Source organism: Heloderma suspectum, chromosome 7 (assembly GCF_057233095.1).
Source record: "Heloderma suspectum isolate Gila_16-S chromosome 7, 16-S_ref, whole genome shotgun sequence".
Taxonomy (NCBI): domain Eukaryota; kingdom Metazoa; phylum Chordata; class Lepidosauria; order Squamata; family Helodermatidae; genus Heloderma; species Heloderma suspectum.
In genome coordinates this window covers 93921538-93937685 of record NC_139464.1, presented here as the reverse complement: position 1 = coordinate 93937685, position 16148 = coordinate 93921538, and the positions used below count along the sequence as shown (strand labels likewise).

The 16148-nt window shown below is 44.6% G+C and overlaps 1 protein-coding gene across 1 annotated transcript in view; it reads right to left on the bottom strand.

The window, feature by feature from the left end:
- TTLL8 (tubulin tyrosine ligase like 8) overlaps positions 1 to 16148 on the bottom strand; it is a 43713-nt gene that overhangs the window by 22248 nt on the left and 5317 nt on the right. The window contains exons 2-8 of the mRNA XM_084810897.1: positions 14393 to 14488; positions 11890 to 11981; positions 9833 to 9989; positions 7384 to 7451; positions 5683 to 5811; positions 1781 to 1895; positions 221 to 346 (exon numbers count right to left, since the gene is read on the bottom strand). Of these exons, the coding sequence (XP_084667023.1) occupies positions 221 to 346; positions 1781 to 1895; positions 5683 to 5811; positions 7384 to 7451; positions 9833 to 9989; positions 11890 to 11981; positions 14393 to 14488 (783 nt within the window). The remainder of the gene's footprint in view (positions 1 to 220; positions 347 to 1780; positions 1896 to 5682; positions 5812 to 7383; positions 7452 to 9832; positions 9990 to 11889; positions 11982 to 14392; positions 14489 to 16148) is intronic.

The following is a 16148-nucleotide window of genomic DNA, read 5'->3' as shown; positions in this document are numbered from 1 at the left end:
CAATTATTTTATCTCAATTTCCCTTAAAGAGGGAAAATCTTTTATTTCCTCTACATTTACTCTAAATCAACATAAAAATGTTGAATCAACTCTTTATAGTTTGTCTATTTAGCTTGCCTATTTAGCTTGCCTATTAAGAATGGTATTTGTAGACTTTCCTTACTTTCACCAACCCTGTCAAATGATTTTTTTAAGTAATATTCATAATTCTGAATTATACCTTTAGTTGGAGTTGTATCTTCTTTATCAGTTTTTTCTTTAAATGGGTAGTTATAGTTATCACCAGAAATATGTAAGTTAACAATCCATTTGATGATGCAGAATGCTGCTGTTTTCCTGAAGTCATCTGAAATAAATTACATATTATTTTGGAATATGTCCCATTAAACAACTAATGTATTAAATGGCAAAATGCTGAGGGATTTTGCAACAATTTGGTGAAAACGTTACCAAAACTATATAAGTCACTAAACAACCTGTTATGCACTTCCCCCACTTCCCCAAGAGGTAGGAAGCTCTAGCAACAGTGCTACAGGGTTTATGCCAAACTAGGTGTGACATCAGAGATGTGTGAATGAATGTGTAACATTTTGGCTCTGTTCAGATGAAACAAGAAGCTGCTGTGGGTGAATTTCCCCAAAGGGCTCCTTGTTGCAGTGGCAGCCGCCATTTTGAATTTGCAGGGTGAGGCAGAGGTGCACCGTAGATTCTCGTTTCATGTGAACCCAGAGAGGACAGATTGTTGGGGTGGTTGACAAGCCACCGGCAACCTTAAAACCCACCCTCACCAGGTTTGCACGTAATGAGAAGCCACGGCAGCACTGGCTTGGATTGCCAATCTGGATTGCCAATCTGGCACCCATGGGCGCCACAACCCACCAAAGCTAATAAGCCATGGTGGACAGCAGTGATCATGCGAACCAGGTCTGTGTGTGTATATGCTAAAAGCAGCCATGGGGGACCAATTTGGATCAAGGCCATGGCATGGGAGGGTGACCCTTTTACCCTGTGTGCAGCAAATGACACCTCCAACCTGCTCTAAGTCAAGCTACAGAGTACCCAAGGCTACCAAAGCTCTTTGGCACCTGAGGCAGAAAATTCCACAAGCACTTCTCTCCCTCCCTGATAGTAAAAAAATAAAGAAAAATAGTAATAATATATCAAATAACAATTTGCTGCCCTTTCATGGCACCCAAAATCAGCTGCCTGAGGTGGCTGCCTCACTCTGCGTAATGGTTGCACCAGCCCTGGTGCACCAAGTAATGGCAGGTTGCCAGCAACAACCACGATCATGGCATTTTTAAAGCCCTGTGGCTACTTTTCAGTAGCGCATTCTGTTAAGAAAATTACTGCTACAAGCCTGAAACAGATACTTTAGGTATGTGAACATGTTTGGATGGAACAACATGTATGTCCCAAACCTTAGTCTTCAGTGCGGTAAGAAAGCAAAATAATGTTGTGCATGTTTAAAAGTAAGTACATAAGACATTCCTTCTTATTTCAAGGCAACAAGTGCCTAGGGCCTAATTACAAATGCATCACCTGCAGCATGCAGGTGCACCATGGGAGGGTTTTAATAAATGTAATAGTAAGCATGGGGAGCGGGCTGTCTTTAATCAGTACCACAGTTCTCAAGACGGGGAGATTTAACTCTCCCCTTCTCTATCATGATCCTAACCAACCAACACCACCCCACCCAGTGCTGCAATTAGTATCAGAAAAAAAACTCCCGTCAGCAAGCTTTCCAAGACCAAAATGGGGAGCACTTCAAACAACTCACCAATAAAATCACATTTCTCATCCTCCATGCAAATGCCGTAACATCGAGGAAAGAAATTGCTGGGGTTGGCTGGCACATACCATGGCAAATTCCTCATGTGCAAACAAAGTCCAATCTTTAAATAAAATAAATATATTACCTGTGGTTTGCTGCTTTAATATGCTACTACATCGATTAAAAGGCAAAATTGTGTGATTCTAAGGAAACTTCTCTCTCTCTCTCTCTCTCTCTCTCACACACACACACACACCCCAAGTGTGTAAAGATTATTTGTTCTCTCAAGGCAGTGATCCAGAGAATCACCTTCATTTTTATTTATGTATTATAATGTACCTTGTTTGTTCTCAAAGTGGCTTATATATGGTTTCCAGTTATTTGTTTGTTTATTACATTTATATCTCACCTTTCCTCCAATAATCCCAAGGCAGCATAGTTTATAGGGCCAGACCTATATTGTTTTGGCAGGGAAATGGTAGCAGTGTTCAGGTGAGCAATGCTTCTGCGCTTAGAGGGGAGGGGTTTTTTCAACCAGCAGCCGTAGACACACACCACTAGGGATGGCGGAGAATTCCGCCACGGACTCCAATGAGGCCGGATTCTAAAGAATCCGGGCCCCCGGAGTCTGTGGCGGAACGGAATACTTACCTCCACCTCCCCATGGAATCTTCTTTGGCTGGATCCTCCAGCTCCAGATTTCCAGCAATACGGCCGCCGTGCCATATTGCTGGCTGAAGGGGACTGATTGCAGACGCAAATGGCATCCAGGATGCCATCTGTGGCCATAAAGGCCTTAGTTTAAGGTAAATGCAGCCATGTACAGCTGCATTTACCTTAAACTAAGGCCTTTACAGCTGCAAATGGCATCCTGGACGCCATTTGCGTCTGCAGTCAGTCCCCTTCAGCCAGCGATATGGCATGGTGGCTGTATCGCTGGCGCTTCGGAGCTTGCCGGCGGCTCTGTGGAATTGCCGCAGAGCGGAGACGGCTGAAGAGGATTCCGGGGGGAGGAACGGATTCCCCCCCCCGCGAGCGGATTCCCCATGGACCAGAAAGTGGGGAATCCGCCCATCCCTACACACTACCACTACCACTGCTGCTGCCACTGACATGTACACAAACCATGTCCTTGCCAGTCGCAGCGTCAGTATACATGAAAAAGAACCCTACATGTGTATTAACATACAGAGATACAGTTCCCCTACATGAGGAGAAATCCTGGGCCAATTGGGATCCCCCATTGTGTGGAGGAGTGCTTATGTTGGTACGCGTCTATGACCACTTCTCACACAAACCAAACGTGCAGCCATCAGGGGATGTGGCACTGGGGGGCAAGGCTAGCCCGTGTGTCCCTCAACCCACTCACACGTGCCTTGAATTCTGTGTTTGACTTCTAGCACACAGTGAAGAAACTGCATGGGAGGCTGCCGTAAGAACAACCTCCATAGCTGCTCTTGAAAAGTTAATAGGAGCAAGCATAGCTCAGTAGCAGAACACAAGCTTTGCATGTGGATGATCTCAGGTTCAATCACCACTTATGAGGATCAGTGAGCAGATGATGGGGAAGATCTCTGTCTGAGACCCTGGAAAGTTGCTGCTAGTCAGGATACATAACACTGTGCTAGGCAGACAAATAGTCCGACCTGGTAAAAGGCAGCTTCCTATGTTCCTAAGCAGAGCCAGTTTAAGGCATGCTGAGGCCCTAAGTCACGTCAAGATTCAGAGGCCCCATACCATTAAAATAAAGAGGAAAAAGTGCATTACATTATAATAGAAAGGGTAATGATAGGGTACCACCCAGCGTTAGGGGGTGCTAGTAGTTAAACAGTGTTAGATAGCCTTCTCTGAAAATGTGTTTAAAAGCACTAATAAAGGGCGCAATCCTATGCATGTTTAGACAGAAAAAAGGGCTACAACTCCTAGCATGCCCCTGTGAGCCAGGCTGGCTGGGGCATGTTAGAAACTGTAGGCCTTTTTTCTGTCTAAACATGCATAGGATTGCGCCTTAAGTTGATTTGAACTTTTAAACGGGCTCTAGTCTGTGCTTACTGCCTTCTGTACTAAATGCTGTGTTGCCATGCTTTCTCTATATAGGGCAACTCTTAAGTCACACCAGACTTTCCAACATATTTAAGCCAAAGTAATTTCAGTTATAATGCATCTTAGTTATCTCCAGCATATTTAGAGGCCCCTTATACTATGAGGCCCCAAGCCATGGCTTAATAAGCTTGTTCCTAAATCTGGCACTGTTCCCAAGTTCTTCTACCACTGCCAACCCTGACTCCCTCAGCAAAAAAGAATCTGGAGTCATTATGGAGTAAGCACAGAGATACACCCCGTAGTCTCTCACGTATAATGTGGTGACCTAAAGCTAAGTTCACAAGCCTTGCAACTTAGTGTATGTGTGAAGACTAGAACTAGTACACAGAACATAAGGCTCATGCTTGAACTAAGTAAAAATGCTGCTGCTGCTGCTGACTTCAAAACAAACACTTTTAGTCCAAAAATTCTGGGTTTTAAGCAAGAAAAAAAATCTGACAACTGGTTTTGATTTTTTTAAATAAACATGCACAACTGGGTCATTTTCTTTTTCTGATTCATTAGCAACCCCTATAGTCAAGTAGGGATAGACAGTTAAGAGCAGCTCAGTCTGTGCCTAAGTGACAAATTGCTCAGAGGAAGGAACCAGGCCCGAATCTCTGCTTTATAGGGCTAGGGTGGAACCCTATTGGCCCTTTGTGTCACGTGGTCTTGCAGAACTGGTAGCTGCGATACCACTCTGTGGCAATCTGCAGTGGTGGTGCTGCAGCATAGGAGAGAACAAGCTAGAAGTGCCGTACACTGAGAACACCACAATAATGCAAGCAAGGCAGCTGGTTGCTACTGCTAGAGTCCCGCTTCAAGGCTCAGCTGATGCCTTTCATGTGGTCCTAGTATCAGAGACACAAGGAAATCAACTAATGGTCAGATAAGTGAGATTTTCTATACAAGAAAAACAGGATGTGTACTTTGCATGCCTATCCTTTTAGGAATTCCAAAAATCCACCCATGTTTCCAGACTCATCACCAACAGCAACTTAAGTTCAGCCTTGTGAATGATTAAGGAAAAAATGATGTCATAATTGTGTGATTTCTTAAAGTACTTACAACTGATTAGTATTGTTTACAAGTTAAAAAGCAACTGGTAAGAACCTCGTATTTTATCAAGTTGTTCAGAAAAGTTGTATTCTTGCAAGAAGCCCTTGCCTTGTCAGCCCCTATCCTGATTATATCCAGCCGCAGTGGAGGCTGGTGGCTCCAATATCAGTGGGGTGGTAAATCCGCTCCAGGTTTCAGTCAGAACCAGTCAGAACTCTAAAGAGCTCTCCAAGGTGTGAAGCACCTTGGAGAGAATCATTAGAGATCTAACTGGTTCTGACTAAAACCCGAAGCAGATGCACTGCCCCACTGACATTGGAGCCACCAGCCTCCACTGTCCAGCCCCTTTCACCTATTCCATGTACAAGGTTAGGTGCATAAATTACCTCTTTGACTTCCTTCTTCTGTATCTCCTTCTGATCTGGCCAGCACCACTTCCTAAACTGAGGGAATGATGCTGAGAGGAAAACAGTACAGGAGGCATGGTGTGTTAGCTGGCAAGTTCTCTCCCATCCTATCAGGAAATAGTAGGTCACCTTGAAGGCCTCTGCAACAACGCAGAGAGAGTTTAGGGTAATGTCTCACTTTCTGAAAGGATAGTGCCTGCCAGGGTGGTTCTTCAACCAACTGAATGAGGTAGGACAATATCATGGCCTGGGGCAGTGTGCACTAGCTCCCAGACAGCTGGGATTTGGAGAATCTGGTTTACTAGGCTGAGGAACGTGCTATGGTGATAGGTTGTCCTCTCCACTAATTACAGTACTTACTTTGGTTGTAAAAGAGCCCGTTCTTGCGTAATGATTCAACATCTGATCAGTGTGGAGATTATAGTAATCAACCGCATCCTTTTTTATAGTCCAGTAAAAGGAGGTTTCTTCATTTCTTACCAACCTGGACTGGCCCAAAGAAGACTGTATTATGATTCTACTTGGAAAACATCATCCAGTTCACTCAGCACCACTGAGCTGCCCATTTCCTGCTCTATAGTCACGTCGGAACCACTATATTTCATTTTATGGAAATCCCTATTTGTGCAGTAACAAAGAAGCAAGTTGGTGATGATTTGAGGTTGTGGTTGTTACGCAGTTTATTTAAGCACTTTATAAGCTTGAAGAAGAGGCATTCATGGGACAAGAAAATTATCCTGACAATAGCTTGTGTCACATATTGTGCCACTCATGGAATAACCACAATGACCCAGACTGAAAAGATGGTTGTAGTAGAAGCAGTTATTTTCAGACTGTAGTGCTCAAGCACATTTGCCTGGGAGTAAGCCCCAGTGAACGCAGAAAGATTTATGAGCAGCAGATTTTAAATATGAATGGTACAAAAGTTCCTTGTGCTGCCCCTTCAGTGCTTTAGTGCATAATGTAAAGGAACAGTTTCCCCAAAACAAATGCACCATGTTGCAAGGGGCTCCCCACATCCTTCCACTGTGTGGACTTTGCTACCTGTGCTTAAAGCTGCACAATGTCTTGTGATTGGTGGAGCTTGGAGCCCCTCTGCCTGGAAGCATCCTAAGTCTGCCATTCAGACTACCAGGAAAATCCATGCAGTATTGCCACAGGAGCTATATGTGGAGATTGGGTGACTGGAATTAATGTACCCATTTCTGGAGCTCAGGTAAGTCTATGCTAGGTCATTGGGATGATGTAGTATAAGGCAGTTCCTTGTCTCTTAGGGAGACTGAAGTCAATGTAAATGGCAAGATGATGCTAGGGACTGTGGTATTCCTGCCTATTTTTACCAGTGTGAATACCTTTTCTATAAGGCCTTTCTCACAGCGGGAAATATCTTCCATCGCACACAAAGTAATGCTGACACCAAGACCTTTACCTCATGTCCAACAAGTTTACTTCTCGAGATGTGAGGACACACTGGCTTTTTATTCTGACATGTATTATTCTCTTTATCACCTTTACCTTTGGTAGCCATAAGCCATAGGCATGAGATTTTGAAAAACAGAGAAATATTTATTATTTACAGAATTAAGGTGTTAAATAGTAAATAACCACTTCACTCTCCTCCTGCACATAAATAATTGAGTTATAGTAAATAGTCACTTAAAAACCTTCTATATATCCTCTCACATGCACACGCTGAATCACCATACTAATCCTATAAACACAGATCCTAGGTACTGTCTGTCTTCTCACATGCCCTGTCTGTCTCTTTCCTATCTAAGCTCCACAGGCACTGCTCCCTGTTTATATATCACACAACACTTCACACACACACACTCAGCCAATCATCTCACATATGCAAATATACCATACCTCCTGGCACTCATACCACTCACACTCTAGATCTACTTACTAGAAAAATATAGAGTTATAACATTAATGCATATATATATATATATATACACAGATCCATAACATATATACATGTGACATCACAGAGATCAACTCTGTACCTTACAAAGCTTTCTTGACCTATAAGAACAGTAATTACCTCTGTAATCTTACCATTATTTCATGGATGTCATTTGAATTGTTAAAATGGCTTTCCTCTTCCTGCAAGGCAGTTTTGCTTTCTTAAAAAAACATCAAAAGAACAGAACAGGAATAAGTATGTTGCTTTAAGTGCAAAAGTACAGGAATATATTGCTTTAAAAGAAGTTAATCAACAGGTTGAAGCAAAGTAAATTAAAAATACTGCTATGAAGAATAACACTGTGAGATTTATCTACTATTGTTACATTTGCTGGCACAAGTATATAAATTAATTGGAGCCACATCTTTAAGTCTTCTGAAAAATATATGCCTGAAAATTATATTCCCATTTAAGGAGTGAGCAACCAAACATCAAATACAACAAGTATGGCAAATCTTGCTCTGATATCATTAGTAAATAATTTACTAAAAAAGCCAGGGAGAAGAGGGAAGCAGTGCTTAATGTTCACTGGGCCTCAGTATCAGAGCTTCTTTTCAATGTCAGGATTCAGTCTTAGAATGTGAGCTGCAGACTGTATTTCTCTCAGCTCGAGATCACCATGAGCCTCTTCACTTTTGGGGTGAAATGGCAAGTTTGCCAGTCTGAAAGGTATAGTTTCTAGGCAGACTTGGACACTGCTACATATTAAGCAGGGGAGAAGGCCAAGTCCATTGTACAGAATTCATGTTTGCTAGACATCTGTAGCCAAAGATTTTGATGAATGTGTGAACTTCCTTTCTTTCCACTAAGTATAGGAAAGGAAAGGTTCCTCCTGTGCAAGCACCGAGTCATTGCTGACCCCTAGAGGGATGCCGCTGGTGCTGGCGCTTTCATAGCAGACTGTAGCGGGGTGGTTTGCCATTGCCTTCCTCAGTCGTGACTACCTTTCCCACAGCAAGCTGGGTACTCATTTTACCAACCTCGGAAGGATGGAAGGCTGAGTCGACCTGAGCCAGCTACCTGGGACCCAGCTTCTGCTTAGGGATGTCAGAGAATTTCGCCACAAATCTCGGGGAAGCTGAATGCCAGCGCATTCGGCCCCCCAAAATTGGTGGCGAAATGGTCTGCCACCCCCCCGCCACCCCCCCGGGATGGGACTTACCTTGGGCGAATCTCCCCAGCGGCGGCGGCGGCTCCGGCAGCAGTTTGGCGGCGATGCGGCGGTGGCGGCGGCCGGTCTTCCGACCAGCTGCCGCCGCTGCCATTTCCAAGTTTAAAAAAAACAAAAACAAAAACGTGATAGGCTACGTAAACATTTACGTAGCCTATCATGGCTAGATTTTTAAAAAATACCGTGATAGGCTACGTAAATGTTTACGTAGCCTATCACAGCTGAGTAAAAAAAAAAAAACCCAGCACATATGCAAATGGCGGCGCCCATGGGCGCCGCCAGTTGCGTTCCTTATTTTGGCACCTCTAGTCTACGTAAACGTTTACATAGACTACAGTGAAAATAAGGGGAACGCAAATAGCATAGACGCTACGCTATTTGCGTTCCCCTTATTTTCGCCATAGTCTACGTAAATGTTTACGTAGACTAGACGTGCCAAAATAAGGAACGCAAATGGCGGCGCCCATGGGCGCCGCCATTTGCGTATGCGCGGTTTTTTTTTTTTAACTCAGCCGTGATAGGCTACGTAAACATTTATGTAGCCTATCACGGCTGACTGCAGGGACGCAAACGGTGGCAGCTACAGCCGCTGCCATTTGGAGACCCAGCCGGCCAGGATTCGCGGCAGGAGGGACGGGGCGCCTCCCCCCCCGGCCAGAATTTCGGGGGGGAGGGACAGGGCGCCTCCCCCCCGGCCAGAATTTCGGGGGGGAGGGACAGGGCGCCTCCCCCCCGGCCAGAATTTTGGGAGGGAGGGACGGGACGCCTCCTCCCTGCCAGAATTTCAGGGGGAGGGACGGAGCGCCTCCCCCCCACCACGAATCAAATTTCATAAAAGGTAAGTGACTTTTGTACATCCCTAGCTGGGATCGAACTCAGGTCGTGGGGAGAGTTTTGGTTGCAATACTGCTGCCTACCACTCTGCGCCACACGAGGCTCTTACTAAGTATAGAGACCCTCCCAATTGTAGGAACTTTTGGAGTTGAAATGAACCAGTCTTTCTCTTTCCAAACAGCTGTCCAGATTTTCCATGAGTGACTTTTCTCCCTCCTCACCAGTTAGAATGCTTCTGAGCATTCTGTGACATCACAGTAGTTAAAGCAACAGCTAAGGAAGGCTTGTAGCAAGGTAACAGCCTAAGAGAGAGAAAGAGAGAGAAATAAGCCTGCAAAAGCTTGCGGATATCATGTGGATTTCAAAGAATTCTCACTTTTTCCACAAGAATCAAGTTTAACCATTAAAGCCTACCAACATACCCACATTCAGTTTTTCTCCTGAAATCAGACTAGAGAAGTTGATATCTACATCTTCTATGCCAACATCTACACAAATCAAAAGCAAGAAGAAGGTACTTAAAAGAGGGGTCTTACCAGCTTTGCCAACATTGTCACGTTCTGTTTCATTAGCATCATCTTTATGGTCCGGAATGTCGCATTTAATGATGTGCTTTCTTTCCACCCATCCTCTCTTCCTTAAAGCTGTGCGAATCACTGGATAAGGTCCACAGATGGTAAAGATTCTCTTTTCCTAAATTCACAAATACATTTCAGAGGCAAAGTAGACATGATATGGGAAATTTCTAATCAGAAACTGCCACAGGTTTCTTTTTAGAACATCCTTGGGCAGCTGCTGAGCCTGAGGCCCTTTCCCAGTGGTCCAATGAATGCTGTGCAGCCACCATTGTAATTACCCATAATGCTGAGAAGCAACAGTGTTGCTTCAGGGCATTGTGAATATTTACAGTTATGTCCTCCTGACACTCATTACAGCAGAACCATTACCGTAGCCCCTTGCTACCACCGCCCTCCTTCTTCAGTGGGCTTGCCCATCTTGACCCCACATCCAGTGAAAATAAATAGGAGAAGGAAAGGACAGGGGCTGCCCACCAACAGGAGGGAGGCGCCAGCATGGGGGCACCAGAGGGTCTCCCACAAACTTGAAGCCAGCCCTACCTATGCAGCTGCTTTAAAGGGACTGGGGGAGAGAGAGTCAACTGTTTCCCAACACATACTTTTCCCAGTTTAAATGCCTCCCCACCCCCACTCTACAATTAGCTCTGCAGTGGGAAACATTTCCCCAGTGGAGCCAGTAACTGCTTCAGGAGGGCAATTTAAATCAGGAGAATGGTGTGTCGAGGAAAGGGTGACTCCCTCTGCCCTTCACAAGTACCTTTTCTTTGATCTTCAAAACAGCTGCATGGGTTTGCTAATTGCTATTAAAAAGGAGGGGGAAGAGACTGGGATTCCATCCACATCTTGCCTTATGGATCTCCTGTGTCATGTCCAGTTTGGCCTTCAGTCAAAAAGAAAGGATAGAAATGAATAAATACGAATATGTTTTCTTAAGCATGACCTCTTTCAGGGTGGTTGTCAATTACCATCAAGTTTTACAAGAAGGGAACAAACGTGACACATTTAGCATTTATATCTGATTCCATTCAGAACTTTATTAAAGATTTTCCCACACACAAAAATACAAGGCTTGTGTCCACAGTCTAACGCAGGGTTAATACCCTTTAAATGAATGGTCTTAAGTATGCTGAATGCCATTGCGAATTATGGCCATTGGTTACCCATGGGCAGGGGTTGCATGAGTAAGAGAGATTTTCCCCATTGTCAATTGTAGAAAGGGAAAGATGCTTATGTTTTCAGACTTTGGCCTTCTTTATCCAATGACAGGAATATGCCCACACTTTCAGCTCTAGCTCCCACGATGCTTAGATAGCTTGGATGTCTCACATGTGTACAGAAGATTCTAGGCTAACCATCCCTGTTGCCTGTGGCCTTCCTAGCTTGGGTAAAATCATTTCTACTGTGGCAGTGGCACTCCTAACCTCCAGTAAGTGACACAAAGTTGGGAGTAGCAGGAAATGGTCCCATTCTGATTGGGAGGAGCTCAGCTGTAGGCAGGCAGGCTTCTGGGCCTTATTGCACTCCCAGTGACATCAGAATGAGCATGACAGGGCCTAGAACAACCTCCCCCAATTCTATGCCCTCCAGATGGCTTGGACTGCAACTTCCATCATCCCCATGCATTATGTTGGGGTAGATGGGAGTTGTAGTCCAAAACATCTGGAGGACACCTGGTTGGGGAAGGCTGGTATAGAAGCTTCCAAGCCCGCCATCCCTCCATTCCTGCAATGCTTGTCATCTTCACAGAGTCCCCTGAGGGGGAGAGCATGCCCAAGAAGGGATGCATTTGCAAACAGATGCTGTGTGTGGTTTTGAGTTTTGGGCAATTCCATTTTGTAAAATCTTCTGTTTTTTCACCGGACATTTCCCCTTCTTATCTCAGGATCGACAGTGCATATTTGTTAAATCTTTTAAAATAGATTAGGGCCAAAGATGGGAAAGAAATATAGCAAATAGTATATAATATTATTACAAAAAAATTAATAATAAGAACAATGACTGCAAGTAACATATACCCTGATGGCCTTGTCTGTTAAAAATCTTGCAAGTTTGTATTTGTCTATTTTAGGGGGAGGAGGCAACTCGTCCACAGTTCTTGGGGTTAACTCTAAAAAATATAAAGAACAATGTCACATTACAGCAACTGTCAAATAAAACAAGAGCAACACAAAACTGATTATCCATTCATGTTCCCATTTGTACAGATCATGGGCCTCGATTAGTTGTGCAGAAAGAGAGATGGCTAAAACTGGACTGCAGCATCAAGTGTTTAGTTGTACGTATGAATGCTCATTTAGAGTGCAATCCTATGCATGTTTAGACAGAAAAAAAGTCCTACAACCCTCAGCATTCCAAGACTTTTTCTGCCTAAGCATGCATACGATTGCACCTTTATTTATTTAAAATATTAACTTCCCTTCTACAACCGCTTGGGATTCCCTGGGCAGCTGGCAATAGCTCAAATACTACAGACAAAACATTCCCATTACCTCCAGTAGTTAGAAGAGGGATAGAAAGGGAACGAAAAATACTCCGGGTGAATGACCGGCTACAAAGGTGGTGCCGACGAGAGAGATTTGGTTTCTGAGACCATGGGCTATACTTCCTGGAAGATGGGCTGTTGGCAAGGGACAGGTTGCACCTCACAAAGGCTAGGAAGACTGTGTTTGGCCACAGCATGAGGAACTTCATCAGGAGGGCTTTAAACTGAATCCTATGGGGAAGGCAGATGTAAAGTGGGGGGTAACAATGGACATAGGCTCATGCACTGCAACGGAGAGAACAGCTCTAATAGTGCCCAATAATAGTTTTCAGACACATGTAGGAAGAAAGGCAGACTATGAAGCACATGGTCTTCGATGTCTATATACTAATGCCCAGAGTATGGGAAACAAACAAAATGAACTTGAATTCTTAATACAAGAAGGAAATTATGACTTGACACTGCCTCGTTGTGGTGAAGGGGCTTGCGTAACTCAGTGAAGTCATAAGCTATGCCGTGCAGGGCCACCCAAGACGGACAGGTCATGGCCATGATAGCACACTGACCTCGAACCCAGAAATCTGAGCTCCCCTCCCCCTCACAGCAGGCACAGAGAGAACGGAGCTGGCTACCTCTCCAACATCACAAAAGCAACCTCAGAGAGGAGAGAAAGGGGGCGTGCCAGTGAGCGGGGAGGGGACCAGGGAGGCCGGCTTATGATGTATCTGTGGGTCTCCCCAGTCTCTGAGGCGCCCCAGCTAGACAGACAGAAAAGCCTGTCTAGCGAAAATGCAGAGTGGGAAGTGAAGATCGCCTCCACCACTCCTCCCACTCTGCACTGGATGCTGGTAAGCCTCTAAATTCAGAGGCTTATGGCCATCCCAATAGGAATGCGCCCTTAGCGTCTATTTTACTCTTAAGTATCTGCCCAGATAGAATGAAGCTTTATTGAGTATGGCTTCTCTTGGAATGTTGCAACAAATACATTTACAATGAGGAACATTCCATGTGTGCAGAAGCGGAATGCCAGGACTTGGTGCTAGTGCTTATTTCAGGAAAGGTTGTTTTGGGACTGCTATCCAGAATCGACAATCCTTGTTGGGCAGGGCGGAATTTGGTTGCACCCACTTGCTGACTATCTTTGCCTATTGACTTTAGTAACAATCTTGAAATTCTAGGTCCCGGCCTGCCCACAATTGGACATTTCTGTGTAAATCAAAGGTGCACAACCTCAGGCCAGAGGTCAAATCCAGCCCACCTGGGGGTCCCAAACTGCTCCTCTGGGGTTTTCTTTTGTGCAGTTTTTAAAAGGTTCTAAAAGGCTGAAATGCCTCTCCTAAGGCTTAGTTACTGACAGGTAAAAGCTGTAAGCTAAAATATTTGGGGATTTTTTTTCTTTTTTGGCCCTACCTCTTTGCCTTCAACCCCGCCCACCACTGGAAGGCAGCCCCCAAGAGCTTCTCCAAAATTGAATTTGGCCCTTGGGCTGAAAGAGGCTCAACACCCCTGCTGTAGATCATGTAAGCTGAAATAAACTTTTCAATAGTCTATTTAACTTCCTAACAAGATGTGGAGCAGTAGTCCACATCCAAGGAGTCCTTTTTTCCAGTGATTTCAAGAACTAGTCTCTAAGGGCGCAATCCCATGCATGTCTGGCTGGGGCATGCTGGGAGTTGTAGGACTTTTTTCTCAGTCTAAACATGCATGGGATTGTGCCGTAAGGCTTCAATCCTATGCACACCTACCTGGGAGTAAGCCCTTTTGAACTCAATAGAGTTTACATTGGAGAAGACCTATTTATAGGGTTTACACTGTAAATTTACAATCTTCTGGTTTCTAGAAAGTTTGGACAGATCAGTACAGATTATTTATTCTCAGAAACTTTTACACTAGCAGTTTACTTTCAAATACCAATACCATTTTCATTTTGAATCAGAATACATTGCAAGTGCTAATTAGATCATCTGAACCCATTCACACAATATATTTAAAAATAAGTACTCAAGGGTGCAAAAGCAAAGATGCTGGAGACATACCAGGAAACAGCCCCTGGTGGCATGGAACTATGGGAAGGCAATTGCCCAAAGCAAATTTCAGGATTTTTTGAGGAGGGAATTCAGTCTTTGCCAATCCTGTTAGTGGGAGAATAAGCACAGAACAGTACAGAATCTGAGAGATGATCTATGACAAAGACAAACATGAGTTAGGCTGATATTTTATTTATGTAACATAATGACCTGGTTCGCACGTAATGACAACCCAGTGTGGGTTGAGTATGGGTTGTTGAATCCTGGGTTGTCATTATGTGTGAACCAAGAACTATGGCTTAACATGGATTGTTAACCACGAACAACCCAGGAGGAGAGTCCATGGTTTGTTGTTGGGCTGTGAACTCTAGGTTGTTTTAACTATGGTTATCATTACATGCAAACCCAGAACTATGGGTTGTTCGTGGGTTGTTTCACCACACTACAGGGGTGACAGGCAAGAGTATTTAAAAAAAATAATAATGCCAGCTCTAGATGCCAGTACAACAGCACTGCAAAGGCATTTGGGATACAGAGAGGGAGTGGGTGACAGTGGAGGAAATCAACCCAGAAATTGAAAAAAAACTACCTATGCTTTGCACAGTCGTTTAGCAAGCAAATCATGGGTAAACTCTGGGTAAGGCAACAACCCATACTCTAGGTTGTCATTTCGTGTGAACCAGGTCAATAACTGTATCAATTTGTGACTGCAGCAGTGAACGTAGGAGCTTTCAGCTCGCTTGTGAGAAACACATGTAATAAATGGAAAGAATAAATCTACAGAAGGCATGTAAAGATAGCTTTAGATCACAAACTGAGCAGAAACAACTATACCTTAAACAGAAATTATTAGTCCCTGATGATATTTGAATATCATCCTTAGATCTTTTGCACACATTATATTGAGAGAGAGAGAGAGAGAGAGAGAGAGATTCCTCCCCACTTTGGGGAAACAGGTGGCCATGGCAGAGAAGTCTGAAGGGGTATTTCAGTGATTTGGTGGTGTACAAGCAAGAGCAAAGTATGGGACCAATTTACAAACAGCAGTAATCACATGATGTTCTGCTAATGGCTGCCATTATATATATTTTTACCCCAAAGCCTTTTTTTACCCGCAAATTCCTGAACGATTGCAGAAAACATTACCCTCATTCTGATTCAGCTCTGCATCGGGATGTGAAAAGTGCGGCCTGCATTTCTGGTGGCTTGCCAGACCCCTGTGCATCTGCGGTGGTGGCAGCATTGCCTGGGTTTTTCTGCACTAGCAGGAAGATCGGAGATAAGGGATTCGCTTGCTAGCACTAGTGCTAGCACTACCAAGAGGAACTCCAGGGATTCCCTCGCTAGTGCGTGTGTGTGGATGTCTGAGCACGTCTGTATGCATACACACATGCAGACCCCTGGCACCACCTGATGCAGCCCTCAGGAGCAAAATGGTTGTGCGCCCCTGCTCTACGTGATGATGTCTGAAGCCAAATCAGAATGCGGGAAATGCTTCTTACCTTTAGGGCTCCCTCACACTGGGCTTTTATCCTGCGATTGAGATTTAGGGATGTACGAAAGTCACTTACCTTTTCACAGCTTTGATCCACGGTGGGGGGGAGGCGCTCCGTGCCTCCCCCTGGAGTCCTCCCTGGCCAGAGCCACTTGCCAGGGCCATCCGCAGCCAGAGTTGGGGCCACGGCTGGCTGCTGCGGCCACCATTTGCATCCTGCCAGACTGCTGTGATAGGCTACGTAAGTATTTACGTAGCCTATCATGGCAA